Genomic DNA, 24287 nt, shown 5'->3' with positions numbered 1-24287 from the left:
TCTCAGGCAGGTGACCACGGCCCGCGCCTGTTTGGTGAAAGAGACTGGATGGGCTAGCTCGGCTTCCCGCGGATCTAATCCCCGCCCCAAAAGAAATGGCCCTCGCATCCTAGAACTGCAGCTGTACGTCCCCACCCCAGCCGGGAGGCTCAAGCCCCAAACCAGGACGTTCAAGCTAGGAGAGGGGCGGGACTCCCGCAGGGGGCGTGTCCGAGGCGTGGTCTCTGGAGGCGGGTCGAGAACTCCGAGTTCCGCAGAGGCAGGGTACGTGTTTACGTAACACGCAGTCCAAGGGCGGGGCTTGCGGCTAGAGGGCGGGCGGCGGTGGCTCGGGGCCTGGTCCCGCCGGTACCATGTCCAAAACTGTGGCCTATTTCTACGACCCCGACGTGGGCAACTTCCACTATGGTGAGCAACTTGGTCGTGCGCGAGGAGCTGGGGTGCAGAGATTTCTAAACAGGGGTTGCAACCCCAGGGGTGGAAGCTGACGAACTCTCTTTCCCCCCACTCTCAGGAGCTGGGCACCCTATGAAGCCCCATCGTTTGGCATTGACCCATAGCCTGGTTCTGCATTATGGTCTCTATAAGAAGATGATCGTGAGTCCCGCTGCTTCTGCTGGGGTTTGGGGCTGGGAGTGAGCGGTGGCCTTTGGATTGCGTGGGCTGTACTTGAATGCACTGAGTGCAACCCGCCCCCGGGAAGTAGACACCAGGAGCACTCCCGGTTGCGGGTGGCGTCCTCTGACATAATGGGAATTAACTCTTCACCCCAGGTCGTTCTCCCTTCAACCTCAGACCTTTGCCCTAGGTCTAGGGCTACGGTGATGTGGTGTGGGTTGAAGACAGATGTGAGCCTCCCCTGCAAATTATATTTATATATTTACTTATTCTGCCTTGCTGAGGATCAGAACCTAGAGATTTATGAATGCCAGGGAAATGCCTCTACCACTGAACTGCACCTTTAGCTCCCATGAATTTTAAGAACACAGTGCTCTGGCACTGGAGATGGGAAGCAGGGAGGCTTTATTACTATGTCTGAGTGTGGGGCTTACTCTGATTTACCACCGTTTTTCTTTTGCTACATTTCTCTATCTCCAAGGAGCTAGAACAGCAAATACAGCTCTGCAGCACTGTGAATAAGTTTGTGTTTGTGTGTGCATACAGCGAGAGATGTTCCGGGTAATCTCTTCTCAACCTAGAATAACTCTACACAGCTCTACTTAACTGATACCCATTTCTCTATCTCCTATATATACTTATACATATATATGCTATCTGTCCTAGCTTGGAATTTATAGTTGTAGAATAATAGCAGACTTGACCCTTATCACTATGAGGGTAATGAGGTGCAGTCAGTAGTTTGGTCATACAAGATAGGTAATGTTAGTGCAGAAAACTGAATCCTTTGAGGTTGTTTGTTTGTGTATTCTTGAGTACATTTTATAGAAGACAAGTTTTTTCTTTACCTAATTTTCAAAGGGATGTGTGAACCTCCCCCCCCCCCCCCCCCCACTATTGAGGATGGTAAGTATTTGGCTTAACAACTGGGAATTCAATTAGGTTGCCACACATCATCATTGTAAGGCATATTAAAGAGGTAGGTTTCATTAGGTAGCCGATGAGGAGAACACCACGCGCTATTCAGGCAGGAGAAGTTTATTTACTGAACTGCTTGCTGCCCCTGTGTACATGGTGGACAGACATGGCTGAAAAGGAAAAGGGGCGACCCACCCCTGGGCCAGGACTTATCTAGGCCAGGGACAGGAAGAGGTGTGGCCAGGAGGAGGAAAGGTGTGGCTACACTGGATCTGGACTTGACCTCAGTGCCTGGGACCCTCCAAAGGTCAGATGGGAGGCGGGTGTCCCGAGGTGGCCCAAGATGTGACCTAGCTGGAGGGGAAGGTGACTTCTTCCAGGTCTGCCAGTTACCTAGGTAACAGATACTGGGCAGAAACTTAGCCAAGAGGTAGGGAGGTATCCCTGTGCAGACCTTACAACCATGAAGAACTTAGGTGGGAAAAGAAAGAAACTAGGGGAGAGAGGGCAGAGTCAGAGCCTAAGAGAGGAGATGAGTATAGAGAAAATTAGGACAAGGAGATTTAGTGAACAGGGCTGGTGGATCAGGGCTCAAGGCTGAGGATGTAGGAGAAGCTGAACTGGAGGTGAGAAGATGAGGAAGTAATCTTCAGGGGTCTTGATTAAGATAGCTGACCTTTGTCTCAGAATAATGAGTGAAGGGTGGAAGGATTGTTGCACATTGTTTTGAACTGGTTTCAGTGTCAGACCCTGCCTAGTTCATCTTATGTCTCCATTCCCAAGGTCTTCAAGCCGTACCAGGCCTCCCAGCATGACATGTGCCGCTTCCACTCTGAGGACTACATTGACTTCCTGCAGAGAGTCAGCCCCACCAATATGCAAGGCTTTACCAAGAGCCTTAATGCCTTCAATGTGGGCGATGACTGGTGAGAGCACTTTGATGCCATATCCTTTAGTGAAGTCCTTTGGTAGCAGTGGGAGGATATAAAGGGGGCCCTGTGCTATATATGAGGGACACAGTGAAGAATAAGAGCAAAAATTTAATATTGCACCAGTACTAAGTCCTGTGAAGGAGACATTCAGGAACAGACCATTAAAGTGTATACTTGGCAGGATTATCTAGGCTAGTGTTGGAGATTGAGCTAAGATTGAGTAGGAAGTATTTGGGTAAAAGTTGATTTGAATGGAAGCAGTAAGGATGACAGTGCTAAGGGTCTGTGGTAGGATGGAATATGACTCATTTGAGGAATAGGGGAAAGGCAGAATGCAGAATAAGAAGAGAATGATATACATGGAGGCCGAAGGAGTCCTTTTAAAAGAAAACAAACAGCCCTGTTATGAATTGAGCTTTTTTTTTTCTCTCAGAGTAGAAGATAGTTATTAAAGTATTTTTAAAAGAAAAGGAGTGACTTGATATGATCAGATACAAGTAAGCTTGTGTGGCATATCTTGAGGGTTAGATACTATGGTAGAGAACAAGAGAATGGCAGCAAAGATGATCTATGATCCTTGCTTACATTGTAATAAACATCCATGAGAATAACCATAATAACTACCAAGTAGTTAGTTCTATTTAAACTTTTTTTTGTCAGTCATGGGGCTTGAATTCAGAGCCTGGGCAATGTCTCTGAGCTTTTTTGCTCAAGGCTAGAGCGCTACCACTTTGAGCTAAGGTGCTACTTCCAGTTTTCTGATGGTTAATTGGAAATAAGGGTCTCTTGAACTTTCCTGCCTGGGCTGGCTTTGAGTTACGATCCTCTGATCTCAGCCTCCTGAGTAGTTAGGATTACAGGCATGAGCCAACAGTTGCCCAGCTTAAACTTTTTTTAAGACAAATATCAAACATTTCTGAAGGTAGAGTAGAGCCGTGAAGTCATATATCATCCAATTTCAACACTTAACAAATAAATGCCCATACTTCATCTGTATCCTCTTATGTTAGATTATTTTAAGGCAATCACAGCCTAGTGTGGTGTTGAATGCCTGTAATTCCAGCATTTGTGTGGCAGAGATGGGATTCATAAACATTAAATAAGTACAATTCATCCATAGGTTTTTTTTTTTTTTGCTGGTCCTGGGACTTAGGGCCTGGATATTGTCTCTGAGCCTCTTTGTGTTCAAGGCTAGACGTTACCACTTGAGCCATAGCACCACTTCTGGCTTTTTCTGAGTAGTTTATTGGAGGTAAGAGTCGCACAGACATTTCTTCCTGGCTGGCTTCAAACCACAATCCTCAGATCTCAGCCTTCTATAGTAGCTAGGATTAATGGCGTGAGCCACTGGTGCCCTGGCTCCATAAACATTTTATTTTATATTTATATATGAATTCAGGACCTGAGTGCTATTCCTGAGCCTCTTTGTGCTCAAGGCTAGCACTCTACCACTTGAGTCACAGAGTGCCGCTTCTGGTTTTTGAGTGGTTAATTGGAGATAAAAGTCTTATGGGAACTTTTCTTCTTGGGATGGTTTGAACCATGATCCTCAGATCTCAGCCTCCTGAGTAGCTAGGATTACAGGTGTAAGCCACCGGCACCTGGCTTTTATTATGTATCTTTAAGTGCTACTTTTAAGTAATACCAGTATTAACACTTAAAAAAATTAATAGTAACTCTTTAGTGTTGTCAAGTATTCAATCAGTATTGATATCCCCAGTTGTCTTTATATATACATATAAACATATACATACACACACAACCTTAATTTACTTAAATCAAGATATAAATAAAATTGACATATTGCTTTTAATTGATGTGTCCTCAGACTTAAAAATTTGACTTTTTCCTCTCTTCTTTGAATTTATTTATTTATTTATTTATTTTGGTACCATCAAGGGGCTTGAGCCTCAGCACCTGGGTATTATCCCTGAATGTTTTTGCTCAAGGCTAGTGCTCTGTCACTTGAACCACAGCTTTATTTCCAGGTTTCTGGGTGGTTAATTGGAGTAAGTCTCACAGACTTAGCCCAAACTGGCCTTGAACTATGATTCTCAGATCTTAGCCTCCTGAGCAGCTAGGATTACAGGCATGAGCCACCAGCACTTGGCTTAGCCACTTAATTCTTATATCAACCTGAGACATAACAGTTCTTTTATTGATGTTGTATGTAAATAAATGGAGCTTGGGGAGATTTAGGTGGCCCAGGTGAGTCACCTAACTGGTTCGCCAAGGTGGTAGGATTTAGATACAGAGCCTTGGTTTTTTGTTTATTTTGTTTTGAGACTGGGCCTTGCTATATAACCCAGGTTGGCCTTGAGCTCACCAACTCCTTCCTCATCTCATCCTCCTGAGTGCTAGTATTAAAGATGTGCACCAATATGCTGTGCTTAGAAGCGGTATTTTCTTTCTTTTTTTTCAAAATTTTTATTGTGATTAAGTGGTTACATAATTTCCCAAATTTCACAGTATTGTGTGATAGTGATACTTAGTTAAAGTCACAAACACATTCTAACTTTCTTGGGGCAAATTGTCTATCATGATCTATAACATTTATGAGTTCTATGAGTTTTGCGATAGTTATTTCTTCAACATTGGGTGATATGTACATTTCTTTTGTTTTGCATAGCATCAGGTGTTCCCTCTTTCCCACTTGTTCCCTCCCTCCCATCGCTGCCATTGAATTGCTTAGTTCATTTTGATCAATGTCCAGTGCAGCTGATGGGTCCTGCTGTTGTATGTTTTTCCCTGATTCCCTCTAGTTCTGTGTAGTCCTCCTGGTTTCCCTCCGGTGTGCACATATATACCATATATGTGATCAGCAGCATGGGGTTATTTAATAGTGATTCGACTTGATGAGTGGAAGTCCTTTGTTTCTTAAGTCTTGTTAATTTTGTCGTATCACCTTACATTTTGGATTTAACATCCACTTATCAGGGAGACCATGTGCCGTTTGTCTCTTTGCACTTGGCTTACCCTGCTCAACATGATTTCTTATAGCTCCATCCATTTCCCTGCAAATGCCATTATTTTGTCCTTTCTAATGGCTGCATAATATTCCATTGTGTATAGATACCACAATTTTTGGATTCATTCATCTGTGGTGGGACATCTGGGTTGTTTCCATATCCTGGCTATTGTGAACAGTGCTGCAATGAACAGGGAGGTGCATGTCCTTGTATACTGGTTCCTGTTGTTCAGGATAGATGCCTAGAAGTGGTATGACTGGGTCATAAGGGAGGTCAATATTTAGCTTTCTGAGGACCCTCCAGACTGCTTTCCAAAGTGGTTGTATAAGTGTACATTACCACCAGCAGTGTAATAGGGTTCCTCTTTCTCCGCATCCCCTCCAGCATTTGTCGTTGGCTGACTTTAGGCTGTGGGCCATTCTGACTGGGGTAAGGTGGTATCTCAGGGTTTATTTGCATTTCCTTCACAACCAGGGATGGTGAACATTTCCTCATGTGTTTCTTTGCCATTTTTATCTCTTCTTCTGAGAAGTCTCTCTTTAGTTCCCTTGCCCATTTAGTAACTGCTTTGTTAGGTTTGGAAGGGATTAGTTTCTTGAGTTCTCTGTATATACTGAATATTAACCCCTTGTCTGATGTATTGCTAGTAAATATTTTTTCCCAGTTAGTTTGGTTGTCTTTCTAGCTTGGTTGCTATAACTTTAGCTGTACAGAAACTTTTTATTTTAAGGTAGTCCCATTTGTCAAGTCTTTCTCCAATTTATTGTGACCCTGGGACGCTGTTCATGAAGTTCCTGCCTGTGCCTATAAGTTCAAGTGTCTCTCCTACTCTGTCCTGCAGTAGTTTCAGAGATTCAGGTTTGATGTTAAGGTCTTTAATCCATTTTGAGTTGATGTTGGTGCATGGTGATAGGCTGGGGTCCACTTTTAGTTTTCTGCACTTGGCCGCCCAGTTTTCCCAGCACCAGTAGTTGAAGAGGCTGTGTTAGAAGGTGTATTTTCAAACCACCTCACTTACATGTTTCCCTGAAAGAAGCTACTGACAGAGGAGCTATGGCTTCAGGATAGAGACCAATATCTTCCCACCCTTACCTCTCAGCTCACCTGCACAGGATGCCTTCTTTGAATGACCTTGGCTCTTCATTCAACCTCTTCAAGACTTTCTGGCCTTCCACACTATCTCCTGTGAAGATAGTGGCTGACCTGTGGCTACCCCCCTCCTTTCCTCTTCCCACTCCCTTTCTCGCTCCTTCCCTTCCTCCCTCCCCCTCTCTCTTTCTCTTTCTTTCTTTCTTTTCCCTCCCTCCCTCCCTCCCTCCCTCCCTCTCTACCTCCCTCCCTCCCTCCCTCCCTCCCTCCCTCCCTCCCTCCCTTCCTTCCTTCTCTCTTTCTTTTTTTTTTTGGGTCCGGTTGTGGGGCCTGAACTCTGGGCCTGGGCGCTGTCCCTCAGCTCTTCAGCTCAAGGCCAGCACTCTACCACTTGAGCCACAGCGCCACTTCCGGCTTTTTTCTTTTTGCTTATGTGGTGCCTCAGGCATGCAAAGCAAGTGCTCTACCACTGAGTCACCTTCCCAGCCCCATCTATTGGCCATTCTTATTTCCTCTTAAAGAAAAGTCTTTAGCCCACTTATTAATCGGGCGGTTGTTTCTTTGAGGATTTGTTGTTGGGGGATTTAATTTTTTGAGTTTTAAGTATATTTTAGATATGAGACCCTTGTCAGTTGTATGACTAGTGAAGATCTTCTCCCAATCCATGGGCTTTCTATTGATTGCTATGTCTTTTGCCATGCAGAAGCTCTGCAGTTTCATGCAATCCCATTTGTCCAATCTTTGATTTGTTGTGTTTCTGGGTGCTTATTAAGAAAATTTTGGCCTGTGCCAAGGAGCCCTAGAGTTTCTCTTATTCCTTCCTGTAATGTTTTCAGGGTGTCTGCTTAGACTCGGAGGTCTTTGATCCATTTGGAGTTGATTCTGGTGTAGGGTGATATATGGGGATCTACCATAGCCTGCATCACTCATTTGGTGTTACATGCTGTCTTGAGATGTTTCTTGCCTTTTTTTACTCCCACTTGGAGTTTGTTTGTTTTTTTCCCTGCAGCTATTTCCAAGTATGGGAATGCAGAGTCAGCCCTTAGGCAACAGCTGGAATCCTATGATATTCTTTTATTATTATTATTATTATAAAAATCTATGATATTCTTTGAGGCGGTAGGAAATACCACTTCAGGGCCATTTGTGCTGCTAAACAATATCTATTAAGCTGGGGAAAGTTAAATTAATTTTAGCAATGGAAATTGTGTTACGCTTATTTGTGTTTCAGAGGAGAATCTGGAGTTTTCCTTTCCTTTTTACTTTAAGTAATTTTGGAGTCTTTTGAGAGTAATATAGTATGAATAAATAGCCAAATTATACTCAAAACTTCTAATGAAAAAAAAATCCCAGACATATTCATTCCTTCCTCTCATAAATTCCCTTTCTCCAATGACAACCACTTTTGGCTCCTTTATGTATTTCTTCTGGTTTTTAACTTTGGATTTCAATATAATAAAATCAATTTATTCTCACTAGTGATGTGTAGTATTTAGGAAGTACCAACTAGGTGCTAGACTTTCTCTCTTTTTCTTCCTTTATTTTTGTGGTACTGGAAATTGAACTCTAAGGTCTTATGCTTGCTAGACAGGCACTCTACCATTAACCATGGTTCCAGACTCTAGGTACTATTTTAAATATTTTGAAGGCATTTACTCATTTAATCTCAACAACCTCCTGTTTATTTATTTGTTTGATTTTTTAAAAAATTATTATTATTTTTAATTGTGAAAATAACAAACAGAGGGGTTACAATTACATGGGCAAGATGATGAGTACATTTCTTATCAAGCATTGTATTTGTTTGAATTTTGGGACATGGTCTTGCTGTATAGCCAGGGGTAGCCTCAAACTCACTATGTAGTCAGGCAGAAGCAGGATTTATTATTGCCTGTTTTTTACAGATGATATTTAGGCATAGAAAAGTTAAACAGTTTTATCCAAACTCATCATTACCAGGTGTTTGAACTAGGTAGTTTGGCTTCTGAATCTGGGCTCATACCTTACTAATTTGATTTTTTAAAAATCAGTTTTTAAGAATTGTCTATTAAACCTGTTGCATGGGATATGAGCATTTATTTTCTCACAATTTCATGCTGGCTTCCCCTTCCTCACAACTTTTTGTTTGCCCTAGAGATGATAACTGTTTTTTGTTTGTTTGTTCATGTGTTTAGTTTTCTAAGTACCAAACCTATTTGAAAACAGTAAAACCTCTTACAGTCCTGTTTTTCACAGGGTCAAATGTATTAGCTATACTATTTTCTTGGAGACCTGAAACTAGGATTTTTTTTACTTCTTTTTCTTTTTTTTGGCCAGTCCTGGGGCTTGAACTCAGGGCCAGAGCACTCTCCCTGAGCTTCTTTTGCTCTACCATTGAGCCACAGTGCCACTTCTGGCTTTTTCTGTTTATGTGGTACTGAGGAATCAAACCCAGGACTTCGTGCATGGTAGGCAAGTACTCTACTACTATGACACATTCCCAGACCTAGGATTTTTTTTTAAGTCAAGTTTGTGAAGGTATAATTACATACAGTAAATTCACAATTCACCTTTTTTGCCACTGTTGACTGTTGGTTAGGGCCTGTAATTCTGAGATCTAAGGATCAAGGTTTGAAGGCAGCCATGCAGACAAATCAAATACAGAAGACTTTTATCTTCAGTTAACTAGCGAAATGCCAGAAGTGGAGGTGTTTCTCAAACATAGAGAACCAGCCTTGAGCAGAAAAAGCCAAATGCCAATACCAGGCCCTAAGTTCAAGCCCCAGTACTATCTCTCTCTCACACACACACACAAAATCACCTCTTTTTTTAGGTATCATATTTCTTAGAATTTTGATAGAATATATAGGATAAAATATATCCTTTATTCCAAAAGGCCTCTCATACCCTTTTATAGTCAGTCCCTGCTTTCCACCTTAGCTCAGGCAACTACTTAAGAGTTTTGCTTTTTCCAGAATGTTATGTAAATTGGGGCATAGAATATGGAACCTTTTGTGTCTAGTCTCAAGCCTTTCCTGTTAATATGGAATAAAGGTGGTAATTGTTATAGATGATATCACGGCAGTGCCACACAATGAGCTAAAGAATTTCTTCCAGTTATCTCACTCATGTTTCACATAAATAGGACTGCAGTTCTTTCTGCAAAGTATATGACTTTAAAGAATATAATTGAACATCAAGTTAAAGTGTTATACACCTAGAAAACTCTTAGGAAAAACAGAGCTCATGTTTTGTTTCAACTTATCTCCTTTTTTTTCGTTGTATATTAAAGAACCTAAAAAGCTGTTTGTTTCTTTACCTACTTAATGTATGGACTCCCTGACAGAGCGAAATACTTCTTTACTTCCCTTCCCATGCTTTGCACAAGGGTTGGTACATGAGTTGGTTCAAAATATTTGTTGAATAAACTTGCAGATAGCTCAGGTGTGTGGGAGAAAGAGTTAAACTGAGGAGTTTGGGTAGACAGGGAGACATAGGAGGAGACTAGACAAAGGCAAGAGCATCCAACCTGCTCCTCTTCCTGCAGCCCAGTGTTTCCCGGGCTCTTTGAGTTCTGCAGCCGTTACACAGGTGCATCCCTGCAAGGAGCAACCCAACTGAACAACAAGGTGAGGGAGCCTGACTCCTGGTTCTCATGGGCACCCAGCTTGATGGGTGGCAGGAAGAGGACTATGAGTTAGGTGTTTGTCTTTTCAGATCTGTGACATTGCAATAAACTGGGCTGGTGGTCTGCACCACGCCAAGAAGTTTGAGGTGAGTATTGGGGGAGGCAGTGACTCCCCTAGGTAGGAAATTAGTATGACAGTAGGGGACAGATTGGTGGGTAGGAGAATTGTTCCTCTATTCCTGAAACATTGTCTTGTTGTAGGCCTCTGGCTTCTGCTACGTCAATGACATTGTAATCGGCATCCTGGAGCTGCTCAAGTAAGTAGCCCAGGAGGAGGTGGGGGTACTTGTGAGATTCAGCCTGGCTTCCTCCCCTCCTCACTGATGCTTTTCTTAGATAGCCTCTTTCTCTGCTCTGCTGCAGATTCCCTGCTGCCTGCTCACATTTCAGCATGCTCACACTTCCCTCTCCTGCCCCTGTCTCTAGTCTTCAGGGCTACCCTTAGGAAACTGGTGGGATTAGGTTTCAGGTGACTTGGCCAGAAGCAGGCTTTAAATAATTCCAGACCCTGAGTGAGTTGTGTGGGGGGCTCTTCCTCTAACTCAGACCTTGGCTTTGTCCTCGCCCTAGGTACCACCCTCGAGTACTCTACATTGATATCGACATACACCATGGTGATGGCGTTCAGGAAGCCTTCTACCTCACTGACCGAGTGATGACTGTGTCCTTCCACAAATATGGAAATTACTTCTTCCCTGGCACTGGTAGGAAATGGGGATTGTTGTCCTTCAGATTTCTTTTTTTTTTTTTTTTGATTCAGAGTCTCTCTATGTAGTCCAATATTCAAACGTACTATTTTTTTCAAACGTATTGCCTCACTTTCCCAAGCATATATCACCGTGCTTGGCTACACCCTTCAGCTCTTTACCATGACTGACTTCTTTCTGACTTGAACTCTTACGCCCTCTCCTTAGAGAAACCTTTCTGTCCATTCCAGCTATCATAATCATCTCCTTTCCCTTTTTTTTTTTTTGAATTTCATTTTTTATTTTCTAACTTTTTTTTGGGTCCGGTTGTGGGGCCTGAACTCTGGGCCTGAGCGCTGTTCCTCAGCTCTTCAGCTCAAGGCTAGCACTCTACTACTTGAGCCACAGCGCCACTTCCAGCTTTTTTATTTTTTCTGCTTATGTGGTGCTGAGGAATCGAACCCAGGGCCTCATGCATGCAAGGCAAGCGCTCTACCACTGAGCCACCTTCCCAGCCCTTATTTTCTAACTTTTGGCCTATACTTTGACTATGTAAAAAAATGGTCATCTCACACTCTTTTTGCAAATCTCATCTCTCATGGGAAGATGACAAAGCTTGATATCTTATAAACAAGCTAGACAACATGAATACAAACCTCATGCTAGATATCTTATAAACAAGCTAGACAACATGAATACAAACCTCATTCTGAGCCGACCACAATTTAATGGAAGATGAAAATGTTCAAAGCCCAGGCCCCACATAGTTTATTATTCGCAAATTCTTACAAGCTTCCATCCAGCCTCATTGTGGCCAGTGTATGGATGGGTAACGGCCCCTTTCTGAAAGCAGATAAGCAGGATATTGCCAGAGTTGCTTTCTTAGACAAAGCTACATTATCACAATGCAGCCATTATGTGTAACAGCCACAACCTGGGCTGTCCATTGGGCTGATCTCTCATCTTGCAAGGAGTAGATGTCGATTATTGCCTTGTTGGACAGGGAGCGAGAGCAGAAAAAAAACAGGATGAGTCAAGTCCAGCTTGGGAAGTTTCTAGAGTTAGAGATTTCTCCCTTTCCTTTCTGATCCCCAGGTAAAGATGAGGGTCCTTCCCCATTTTTGTATGACCTCACCCTGTCTGTTTCTCCCAGAGCACTCAAGCACTGGCTGTTAGTTATATTTATTATGCTTTGTTTTTTCTTACTGTCTCCTTTCTCATCATATTAATCCCCCAAAGTATGAGCTTGGTAAGATTTCATTAATTTCATTAGTTTTCTCCATTGCTATATTACCTGTGTCTACTACACATGTGAGCGGGTGGTATGGCATCAAAAAGTATTTGTAGAGTCAGGTGTGGTGGAACATAACTATAATCTTAGCACTTGGGAAGCTGAGGCAGGTAGATTGAGTGTTTGAGGCCAACCTGGGCAGCATATTGAGTTCTGGACCAGCCTAAGTTACATAGCAAAACCCTGTTTCAAAAAAAAAATTGTTTTGTATGTTATTGAAGAAACACAAGTTGAGAGAGACTGAGTAGCTCTATAGAGGCTGTGGTAGAGTCCTTAGACGGGGCAGCTGGGTTGTAGGAGTCTCCCTTTCATAGTCATTGCCCCTACCCTCATAGGTGACATGTATGAAGTTGGAGCAGAGAGTGGCCGCTACTACTGTCTCAATGTGCCCTTACGGGATGGCATTGATGACCAGAGTAAGTACTGACATTTTCTCCCTGCTCTCATACCCTGGCACTTCCATCTTGCTTTTTTTTCTTCCCTCCCTCCCTCCCTCCCTTGCTCCCTCCTTCCCTCTCTCTCCCTCCCTCCCTCCTTTCCTTCCTTCCTTCCTTGCTCCCTTCTTCCTTCCTCCCTTCCTCTCTTCCTTGCTTCCTTCCTCCCTTCCTTCTTTCCTTGTGACTGGATTATCTACTGTTGAGCCATGTGTCTTAGGATGAATGGCTAAACAATTGTGAGGTCCTGGAAATTGTGTACCATATAACATGTCTATGTGCATTTTTCTGGGAAGGGGATTTTCCTTCGTCACTCATAGCAGTGTGAGAATCCTCTATAAGTTCAGAACCAGCTTTGTGTTTCTGTGGGTTTCCTTTTTCCTGGGCTACATACTCTCTCAGCCCCTTTTTTCTTTTGTTCCCTGTCTCCCCATCCCCTTGGGGTGCCAGGTGCCCATCTTTGGCCCTCTCCCAGGTTACAAGCACCTTTTCCAGCCAGTCATCAACCAGGTGGTGGACTTCTATCAACCCACATGTATTGTGCTCCAGGTAATACTGTCAGTCTCTCCCTGAGAGGGCTTCCCTGGGCTTGGAAAAAAAAGAGTAGGGAAGAGAGCTTTTCCAGGTTGCTGATGTCCTTGGTGTTCTGTTCAGTTGTTTTACTGCAGCTGCCTGATGTTTTGCTTTTTGCAGTGTGGAGCTGACTCTCTGGGCTGTGATCGATTGGGCTGCTTTAATCTCAGCATACGGGGACATGGGTGAGACTTGCTCTCCTTGCTCTTCCCAGATTTTCAAGTAGCCTTGTACTTTGGTTAATGGAACGGGGGTATTTGTGAAAGGTACCTCACCTCTTCTTGGAAATATGGCTACAAATTCTGCTTTGAACTAGGGTTCCCTAGATTGTCATCATTTGCATAAGAATCCATTGAATATGTCAGTAATTCCTATTATGTTCCAGGTATTGTTACACTAGGTGTTTACAGTTTAGTGTAGGAAGCAGACACAAAATCAGTAAGCAAGAGAGATAAATAGATAGTAGAAATCCTATGAAGGAAAAAACCCAGAAAGCTGAGATATAGGTTAACAGTGGGGAATCTATATTAGATAGCATGATTTGGAAAGGGTTTTCTGAAGAGGTGAAACAGAAGCTGAGAGTTGGAGGCTAAGAAGGAGCAAGCCATAAAAGACTCAGAAGAAGCCTGTCCCAAGCAGTGACTAGGGCCCATGGGAAGAGGTGGTGTCTTGAAGAAATGAGATCAATGAGGCCAGAATGTAGGAGCCCGCTTGAAATGATTTGTTGTGAGGTCCTCAGAACTGACCATACTGAGATTTACAGAGAGCTTCAGAGCTTGGTAAAGAGTGTGAATTATATTCCATAGATGATGGGAAGCTGTTCAGGGATTTTGAGCAAGAAACTGACATGATCCCACGTGGTTTTAAGTGACTTTTGTGACTGCTGGAGTGGAGAAAGGCCTGAGGTGGAAATGAGGGGGACAGGATGGCTTCACATAGGTAGACCAGTTTGGAGTCCTTGATATTATCTGGGCAGGAGATGTGTCTAGACTACAGTAGAGGAGAGGGTGATGGATAAAAATAGGGATTTTTATTCTGAAGACTAGAAATAACAGATTGGAGAAGGGCCAGGGAGTGTGTTGAGCAGAACTGAAAGTCAGGGTGCACTTTATCTTAAAATTTTTATTGAGACACAAAATATTAAATTACACAAATCTTAAGGGTACCACTTAATGTAGTTAACCTTGCCTTCTTTTCTAAACAATACCTATATACCTTGTTCCACTCATTCCTCTGGGTCCTTTTAACAGGGAATGTGTTGAATATGTCAAGAGCTTTAATATTCCTCTACTGGTGCTGGGTGGTGGCGGCTATACTGTCCGAAATGTTGCTCGCTGCTGGTGAGTATGCTCCCTTCATTGTCATTGTGGCCTCCCTGAGATTGGCCGGGGAAAGCGGGGGCATTAGCCCACATAGTCAGCCTACCCATTCTGCTTGTTGGTTTCAGGACCTATGAGACATCACTGCTGGTAGAAGAGGCCATTAGTGAGGAGCTTCCCTACAGTGGTAAGGACCACCCCACAGCAGGAAGGCCCTTCTCATCAGCTTTCAAAATGACCCCATTTCAAGGCAACATAGGACATTTTATCTACCAGAGCTCTTTAGACTAAACTCTTGAGGCTCAGAGCAGAGCAAAAATTGGGCAGCTGTTTTACAGGGGATCCAGATAGAGAAAGAGATTGGAAAGTCTTGGGGACTGCCTCTGTTGTTCTACATCATACTTTCTGGCTCATCCTCTTACTTCTTCCCTGCTTCAAGAATATTTCGAGTACTTTGCCCCGGACTTCACACTTCATCCAGACGTCAGTACCCGTATTGAGAACCAGAACTCACGTCAGGTCAGCAGCATTGAGGAGCTGGGCACAAGGATGTGGGAGCTCAGGAGGGGTCCAGGATATATGAAGCAGGAGAAACCAAAGAAAAGGGCTAGGAAGTAGAGGTGTGGCTCAAGTGGTATAGTGCCAGTCTTGAGAGAAAAAGCAAATAAACAAGAGTGTGTTACCCTGAGTTCAAGCCTTAGTACTGGCACAAAAAAAGAGAAGGCCTAGGAAGTAGCCCAGGATAAAGTAGATGCAGTTGGGATGGATGGGGAGAGACTGTTGTCAGCTGGAGGACAAACTAGGATAGTTGGGCTGAATGATGTAATCTATGAGTGTAATCTCAGCTACTTGGGAGGGACAGATGGGGAGGATTGTGGTTTAAGGCCAGTTTGAGCAAGGAGTTAGCAAAAGTCTATCTTAGCCAACAAACTTGAGTATGCATGTAATTTCAGCTATGCAGAAAGCAGAAGTAGGAGGATCATGGGTTGAGGCTGGCCCAGGCAAAATCATGAGATCCTATCTGACAACAGAAGTATGAGATAGAACATGGTTTAAGTGGTATCACACTTAGCTTACAAGTATAAAGAAGGCCCTGAATTCCAATCCTAGTACCACCAAAAAATTAAATATACTAACTAAATAAGCAAGGATGGTAGGGATGGAAGGAAACTAAAAGGGTGATGACCTGAAAATAACTATTCACTATCTCTGTTCCTCATCTCCATCCAGTACCTGGATCAAATCCGCCAGACAATCTTTGAAAACCTGAAGATGCTAAACCATGCACCTAGTGTCCAGATTCATGATGTACCTGCAGACCTCCTGACTTATGAAAGGACTGATGAGGCTGACGCAGAGGAGAGGGGTCCAGAAGAGAACTACAGCAGGTCTGGGGCAGGGACTTGAGCAGGTGGTGGCAGCAGGCTTTCTGGGGGAAACTTAAAAGGAAAAAAGCAAGTTGGAGGGCACTAGTTTACTTACCCCTGGATTACCTTCTTAAGGCTGCCACGAGTTTCCCACTCCCTTAGGCTGTTTTTAATGATAGAACTATTGTAAAAATTATAAACAGCATCAAAATATGTTGTTTGCTTTCATATAGTCTCAGACCCATTTCACAAAGTAACCACTACTAATAATTTGATTTATATCTTTTCAGAAAGGCCTTTTTCTATAGATTACAAATATTACTTCTACATTACTATACACATACATGTTCAATGTTTGTTGTTTGTGTTTGTGTTAATACAAGGAAGGACATTCTGTACATGTTTTTACAACTTACATTTTCTCTTTTTTAATAAGATATATCTTTCCATCTCTCTTTCCCTTTCTTTCTCACTCTCTCCCTAAAGAGGCTTAAGCATTTTATCAGCTGCATAATATTCCATTATATAATTACAACATATTTTAACCAGTTACCATCTATGGACATTTGCATTCATTTCCCCCCCCTCCTTTTTTTTCCTATTATAGTAATAAAGAATGTGGCAATTAACCCTCTTACAAATTCATCCTTACATGCTTGTTTGAGTGGATTACATTCCTAGAATTATTGCTGCTAGATCAAAGGCTGTTTGCAATAAGAAGTTCTTACATTTCCCGCCAAATTGCCTTCTAAGAAGTCTGGGGGTAGTTTCCATTCTTGTCACCATCTTTGTCCTGGGTCTGAGCTGAACAGGTCACTGCCCATGCCCATGGATGAGGCTCTGGTTGATTGTTCTGCTCTGCTCACTATTTCAGGTTTGAGAGCTGTACAGTGGTTATGTTTTTCAAAAAAGCCTTTATTTTCTAAGATACCTACTGGAAATATGAAATGAATTAGGAGGAAACCAAGACTAGCATGATTTTAAAAAAAAAAATTCCAAAGCTTTTCTGGAAAATGAAGAGCAAGTAACAGAACATAGTGTGGAAACGTATAGTAGAGAACGGATTTCCTTCCTTGACTGAGAGACAAGCTGAACTGGACTCTTGCAGAACACTAATCCTGCTCCTGTGTTGGAAGTGGCGCTGCTGCACTGATAGGCTTCTTAGCTCCTTCTAGCATTTGCTGTGGGTCTCACAGTTTTGGGCTCTGTCTCTTTCCTCTGGACTTGGACTTGATTGCTATAATTTCTCTCTATGAACACTTGTTATTTCCTGGCCTCAGGGATGCCTTTTGAGCCATGTCTCCTTCTCAGCTTCTCCAGGTATCTAAAGCTTGATTTTTGGAAATTGATTTTTACCATCTGGTTTGGCTTGGCAAAACCTACCTATAAGTTGGTTTTGATGTTTGGCTTTTTCATCAATAGTCCTAGACTAACATCTGGGCCAAACTCTACCTTGACCCACACCCTTTAGCCTGTAGCCAGCAGACACCTCAGGCTTCTTCCTGTTCCCCAGCCCTACCTCACTGTCTGGCCATTATCTGAGTTCCTGTTCTTCTTTGATGCCTGTAGCTTAGCTTGCATAAGCAGACTTGCAGCTGGGCAATACTAGGAAAGTTGAAATCTGGAGGATCTTGGACCCTGGCTAGTTTGGGCAGAAAGTATGCTTGATTCCATCTCAAAATAACCAGCCAAAAAAGCAGGGCTGGAGATGGGGATCAAATAGCACTAGCATAGCAAGTGCAAGGCTTTGAGTCTGAACCACAATAAAGAGGTGTGTGTGTGTGTGTGTGTGTGTGTGTGTGTGTGTGTGTGTGTGTGTGTGTGTGTGTGTGTGTGTGTGTGTGTGTGTGTGTGTGTGTGTGTGTGTGTGTGTGTGTGTGTGCCTGGAGCTTTAACTTAGGCCTGGGCGGGGATCGAATAGCACTAGCATAGCAAGTGCAAGGCTTTGAGTCTGAACCACAATAAAGAGAGGTGTGTGTGTGTGTGTGTGTGTGTGTGTGTGTGTGTGTGTGTGTGTGTGTGTGTGTGTGTGTGTGTGTGTGTGTGCCTGGAGCTTTAACTTAGGCCTGGGCGGGGATCGAATAGCACTAGCATAGCAAGTGCAAGGCTTTGAGTCTGAACCACAATAAAGAGAGGTGTGTGTGTGTGTGTGTGTGTGTGTGTGTGTGTGTGTGTGTGTGTGTGTGTGTGTGTGTGTGTGTGTGTGTGTGTGTGTGTGTGTGTGTGTGTGTGCCTGGAGCTTTAACTTAGGCCTGGGCACTGTCTCTGAACTTTATTGCTCAAAGCTAGTGCTCTACCACTTGAGCCACAGCTCTACTTCCAACTTTTTGGTAGTTTCTGCAGCCTTCTGAGCTGATTACAGGTGTGAGTCACCAGCACTAGGTTTAACAGTGGCTACTTTTGCCCGTTTGCCAAGCACCAGTTTAAGTGTTTGATGTTATGACATGCATATCATTATGTCACCATTCTTTTGCCATCAGACAACTCCGTGGGGTGGGTTTTATCTTCAAATGACCAGAGGAGGAATCTACTCAGAGGTTAAGTAACTTTCCTAGGGTCAGGACTGAGATTCAAACCTGAGTATCTGATTCCCACCTTTTCCCCTTGTTTACTGAGAGGTAACAGACTTGACTCACGTGCGCAGGGTTTTCCCTGACTTTCTCAGTTTCCTTGGTGACTTTCTCAATTCTCCCTTTAGAGAAGCTTTTCAAAAGGAAGGAAATGAACATTGAATACTCACGGAATCCATGTTGCTTTCACATCTGGTCTCTTTCTACAGATTGATCATATGTTGGTCCTCTGCTTAAAACCCTTTCTTTCTCTTGTACTTAACAGAAATCCCATTTCTGTGGCTTACAAAGGCCCTGCATGCTAGTCCATCCGCCCATCCCTGATCTTATCTGAAATCACTTTCCTCCATGCACATGGCTTCTAGCCACCCTGACCTTGTCTTTCTGGAACACAACAGTTTCCTCTTACCTTATGATTTCCATGCTTGGAATAGTTTTCTAAGGCCTTTCCTGCCCAGCTTCTGCTGTGCTGTTGCTGCTGCTGCTGCTGCTGCTCCTCCTCCTCCTCCTTCTTTTTCTTCTAGTTCTTTTGTCGGTTGTGGGGCCTAAACTCTAGGCCTGGCACTGTCCCTCAACTCTTTAGCTCAAGGTTAGCACTCTACCACTTGAGCCACAGTACAACTTCTGGCTTTTTCTGCTTATGTGGTGCTGAGGAATTGAACCTAGGGCCTCATGCATGCAAGGCAAGCACTCTTCCACTGAGCCACCTTCCCAACCCTCCCCAGCTTCTTCTCACACTTTAGATCTATCATTCTTTTTAAAAATTTATTATATTTTATCATCTTTAAGTAGTTATACAAAGGAATTACAATTCAGTCTGTCAGTTTATAAGTACAGCACATCCTTATCAGTATTATCCCTTCCATCATTCTCCCTCAAAGGCCTACATTATTTGAACACCCTTCACCTCAGATCACTTTCTGTCATGTCCCTTAATTTCATTCTGTTCATACAACTCTCTGAAGTTTTATTTATTTATTTTTTGTTTTTTTTGGGGGGGGGGGTCCAGTCATGGGGCCTGAACTCTGGGCCTGGGCACTGTCCCTTAGCTCTTCAGCTCAAGGCTAGCGCTCTACCACTTGAGCCACAGCGCCACTTCTGGCTTTTTTCTTTTTGCTTATGTGGTGTTGAGGAATCGAACCCAGGGCCTCATGCATGCAAGGCAAGCGCTCTACCACTGAGCCACCTTCCCACCCCTAACTCTCTGAAGTTTTAAGACTGGAGGCATGGCTCATTGGTAAAGTTTCTTGCCTACCAAGGAGTTTAAACTAGTACTGAGGTGTGGGGACAGGGGAGTTAAGTATATTTGTTTATTTGCTTTGTTAGCATTAGTCTCATTTATTTGGTAAGCTTCTGAGGACAAATAGAAATCTTGACTGGCTGATTCTCCAGTGTATTGCTAAGGCTAGTCTCCACAAATGTTTTCTGAACATGTGAATGGATGAAAGCATAGCCATTGGTCTCAACAGCAGGAGATGAATGAGTCCCTGACAGAGAGAACCCAAGAAATGGCTCTGGAGAGGGAAGATGCTGGGAGAAGACTAGAACTTGGAAAGCGAGTTCCCAATCTCTCCTCTTTTGCAGGCCTGAGGCACCCAATGAATTCTATGATGGAGATCATGACAACGACAAGGAAAGCGATGTGGAAATTTAAGAACAGCTTTGTTCCAAGGAATTCCTTTTCACGTCTGGATTGGGTGGGAGAGAAGGATATGGGTCCTTCACTCCTGGACTGGTTACCTCCAGAACTTTTACTAATTTGGGGGAAGGATTTGGAGACCTCATGTGTTTTTAGAACCATCTATACCCCATTTCCTCTATCATAGCCTGACCATGGTACCTTTTATGAGTGGGATGGGACTAGGATAGATGTCTCTGGGGAATTATGGGCAGTGAGCACTAGAGGACATTTCCCAGATCTCTGGCCCCTTATTTTTTCTGTTTACCTCCAACCCTGAGACTTGGAGATGAAAAAGTAGACAAGACTGAGATTGCCTCTGACATCTTCTCTTGGGTAATCTCACTGCAGGCCTTGCTTCCAAAACACCTAGAGTGAAGGTTTTGGAGGACCTTGACTCCTAACTCCTTAACTCCTGGTGATTAAAAGTATAATTTCAAGTAAGGGGAAATGTCCTGTAAAAATGTCCTGTTCTACTTTTTGGCTTTGTGTTCATTTTACCACTGTTTTTATCCAATAAACCAAGTTGGTATTTTTTTATACATATCTGTGAGTATTCTTGTCAGTTACCTATGTGTAAAGTGAGAGGGAAATAGGGATGATAATACACATATTAAAAATAATAAGGTACCATTTATTCAGTACCCTATGTTAGACTCTGTGTATATATTCTACATGAATTATTTTACTCACATATAAGGAGTTAATAGAGCATTCTGCTTAAGAGTTAGATAAACATGGGCATACTACTGGCTTAAGAGGAAGATGACTTCAGAACTTGAAAATAGGTTTCGGGTATGATGATGCTAATTAGTAGATATATGGTGAGTGTTTAGCATAGTGCCAGATAGAAAAATGTTTATTGTGTCTTTGTGAAGAACAATGCTGGATACTGTTATGAACATGGGCCCTTCCCTTGGAGGAGTTTATAATCATAATAAATGTAGATGTTGACTGTGGTACAAGAAAAAGGAATGATAAATGGGTTACTCCTTCCAATCTTTCTTTCAAATACTATTTTAGAAAGTAATTTTTTAAAAACTGTTATGGACAAACTGAGTTTCAAGTGTAGGTGGACAGTACGGTGTAACTTGCTATTAGGCTATTCGAAGGTCTTGGACACAGGGGGATGGACAGCCTTAGGAGTCACCAGGGTCTACATTAAGCACAGGGAACCCAGTAAATCACTGATCCCGCCACAGATGTCCACTTGATCTTTTGCCAGCTTTAGTCAAGATTATTCAGTCCATCCTGGGATTGCTAGGTGCTACATTGTTTCCACACAGGAGAACACATGTAGCCAGCAGATTAGATGAAATTGTTGAGATCAAGCTAAACAGAAATTTACTCTTGGAGAACCCATTCTTTTCAGGCATGTTTGGCTTATGCCAGTGGGGAATCCTTATTAAACAGAGTTTGTGTCAATTATGTATCCTTGGGCAGGTTACTTCCACTTTCAGAGTCAGAAACTTTTATCTGTAAAATTGTGGGCGGGGTGCAATTTATCACAGGAGATTGTGAGGATTCATGTGCCAGAGTTTTAGATGGCCTAGCCTAGAGTGTGTGGTAACATATGCTAAGTGGTTACTGTTGTTTCAAACTGTTGTCAATAATTAGTTTATCCATTTAGAATCATACTAGAAAGTGATCCAGGACTCAGAACTGAGCAGTGTAACTCCAGAGCTAGTTTGGAATCTAGCACTTGACCTGCACAAAAGCTCTGTTCTTGACACATAGCTTTCAATACACAGTAGCTGTCTGCTTTTAATGTTGTTTCATGTGCTCACTTCACAGATCCATTGCACACGTGAAAACTGCCTTATTCCCAGAAATCTCAGCTCTCAGTTTTATACCAGAATAATGGTCTCATTTATGCGAATTTCGGTTCAGATAACATCCTGTACTGTGAGGTCTAAGCTTTACAGCCACGTGGGCGCTGCATACGAGCAGAGCCTGTGCAGCACCAACCGCCAGGGGGCGCGCCTCGCTGTCGCGGCCTGGGCGAGCTGCACCGCCCACTCTCCACCCCCCCACGTGGGTGCTAATGGTTAGGCCCGCCGGGCAGGTAGCGCGCTTCCGCGGCTTCCCTCCACCCCTCTCCCTTCCCCCATTGGTAGGGGCGGCGGGTCCGGGCGGAAGTGGGGCAGGCGGGCGGGAGCGAGGCGTCACCGTTGTATATTCATGAGGCGCGCGCAGCTCGGCATGCTAATAAGGCGGGGCGCGGCGACAGGCTAAGAAGCTGCTGGGCGGCGGCAGCGGCGGGCGCGGAGCAGCTAGGCGGGAGCCGGGCGTCGTAGACACTGGGTCGCTGGCAAGACCGAACCGAGACATGGAGCCGCCCGGCCGCGGGACCCGGGATAAGAAGAAGGGTCGGAGCCCGGATGAGCTGCCTGCGACGGGCGGCGACGGTGGCAAATCCAAGAAATTTGTGAGTGTCCCTCCCACCCGTCCCCCTCAGCCCGGCCGGGCGGCCGCCCCCGGGACTGCGGAGACCCTCGCAGCCCGTCCCGGCGGGGGGGCGCGCGTCGGAGCCGTGGGAACCGCCCCCGCGCCTCCCTCCTGGTTTTGCTGGGTTCTCGGCTCCGCAGCCCGACATCCTCCCCTCCCGGCAGCCCCGGGATCCCACCTGGCCCCGACCCCCGCAGCCTGTGGGCTTTCCTCACTTCCCAGACCGCACGCGGTGCCCCCCACTCCACGGCCTCTCGGGCTCTCAGTCCCCCTTCCTTTCTTCTGCCTCCACTACCCACACACACACACACACACACACCTCTTTCTGGTTCCCCGTGTCCATGTTTAATGTCCTCAGCCATAACTCCTTTTTGGGTTTCTCATTTCCTTGACTTAAAAGGTCACTTCCTCATGCTCGATCCGTTTCACCTGCTAACTTTCCTCCCGCCCCGTCCTCTTGTGGGCTCTCAGCCGGGGTGTCACCTGATAATCCTTCCCCTCAGGAATGTTACCTGACTTGGGCCCTAACTTCCCTTTCTCCCTAGGACATTTGTCCTTGCGATTACCAGGATGGGTTCCTGCCCAGCTCCTGTAGCCATTGGAGCAGGACAGCAGTCCCATCGACTTCCCATCTTTCCTCTGTCTAGAAAAGCTGTCTCTTTGCCCTGTTGCTTATCAATTTTCAGAGGGGTAGAACTCTCCTGATTATGCCCTTCGTGACCCATATGATAAACCTCCCCAGTGGGGAGGAAGTTAAACTTCAAGTCCAAGAAGTTTGTGAGTAATTGAATTGCTTTTTGTGTATTTCCTATGATAACCATCTTAACTCTTCTTCTGCAACCTTTTGGGCCCCAGGCTACTGGCATCCCTTTCCTGCAAGAGTAGTTTTTCTCAGGTGCCAAATTACTTCCTATCCTGATTTAAATGAATATTGACATTTACGTAACTTTCTTATATTTTATATTACCTGTTGCCCATCCTGATCATCTTTCTCCTCTCTCCAGGGAGCTATTTGCTGGCTTTGTACTATCAAAGCTTTGAAAGATACTGAGCACTGCCCAAGAGAGAAAGGCTTGGTCTTAATCATTGCTAGTTAGTAACTTAGTTATTTACTTAGTCTACTCTTCCAAGTGCTTATACCCCAATCCTACTATCTCATTGTACTGACCAAATAGCTTGTAATGCTTCCCTCTTGATTTCTCTCAGCCTCCCTTCCCCATTATTCTGACCCAGCTCCACAAGTTTGGTTAGAAAATGGTAAGTGATGGAAACAGGAAGAAAGTGTTTTGTGACCTGGATGATTGGGATGTGGAGCACTTTAAACAGAATTAAAATAGTGACTCATATCTTCCTACCTATTTTGAGCAAGACCAGGTGTTCTTGGACTGTCAATTCTGGTGACGTACAGGCTGTCAGTAACTGATTTTTATCTAGTGAACACCTTTCTTTCTAGAAATACAGGGTTAATAGTAATAACACTTCCTCCTTGATGACATTTTCCTAGGTTGTTTGGGATAAAAACGCTTTGGTTAAGAGAGCTTTCCTTCCAAAGCTTAAGTTCCTGGTGCCTATATATTCTTTCTACTTATGTATCTTTTTGTTTTGATTTTGTTTCTATGGCTACTGTTTGGCCTCTTTCATCGAAACTCCTGCCGTTTTGTAATGACCTTTATGACTTGTAAATGTTTTTTCAAGTACTTAGTAGAATTTTATATATGCCTTTTATTT

General features: G+C 43.8%; 2 protein-coding genes across 3 annotated transcripts in view; both read left to right on the top strand.

Annotated features, from left to right (window-relative positions):
- Positions 1–261: 261 nt before the first annotated feature.
- Positions 262–20657, top strand: Hdac3 (histone deacetylase 3). The gene is made up of 15 exons (XM_042692149.1): positions 262–408; positions 515–597; positions 2320–2462; positions 10053–10134; positions 10223–10279; positions 10395–10450; positions 10764–10897; positions 12506–12586; positions 13080–13153; positions 13298–13362; positions 14428–14517; positions 14625–14683; positions 14936–15015; positions 15727–15884; positions 20018–20657. Exons 1-15 carry the CDS (start codon positions 354–356, stop codon positions 20085–20087), a joined length of 1287 nt encoding a protein of 428 aa, XP_042548083.1. The 5' UTR covers positions 262–353; the 3' UTR covers positions 20088–20657.
- Positions 20658–22349: 1692 nt separating this feature from the next.
- Positions 22350–24287, top strand: part of Diaph1 (diaphanous related formin 1) — a 102539-nt gene continuing 100601 nt past the window's right edge. For both annotated transcript variants that reach the window (XM_042691939.1, XM_042691938.1), the window contains exon 1: positions 22350–22539. In XM_042691939.1, the coding sequence (XP_042547873.1) occupies positions 22441–22539 (99 nt within the window). In that variant the 5' untranslated portion in view covers positions 22350–22440. The remainder of the gene's footprint in view (positions 22540–24287) is intronic.

The sequence above is a fragment of the Dipodomys spectabilis genome, unplaced genomic scaffold (assembly GCF_019054845.1).
Source record: "Dipodomys spectabilis isolate Male_0828 unplaced genomic scaffold, ASM1905484v1 ptg000147l, whole genome shotgun sequence".
NCBI classification, from domain to species: domain Eukaryota; kingdom Metazoa; phylum Chordata; class Mammalia; order Rodentia; family Heteromyidae; genus Dipodomys; species Dipodomys spectabilis.
Note: the sequence above shows the minus strand (reverse complement) of the source record. Positions and strands in the feature narration are given on the sequence as shown.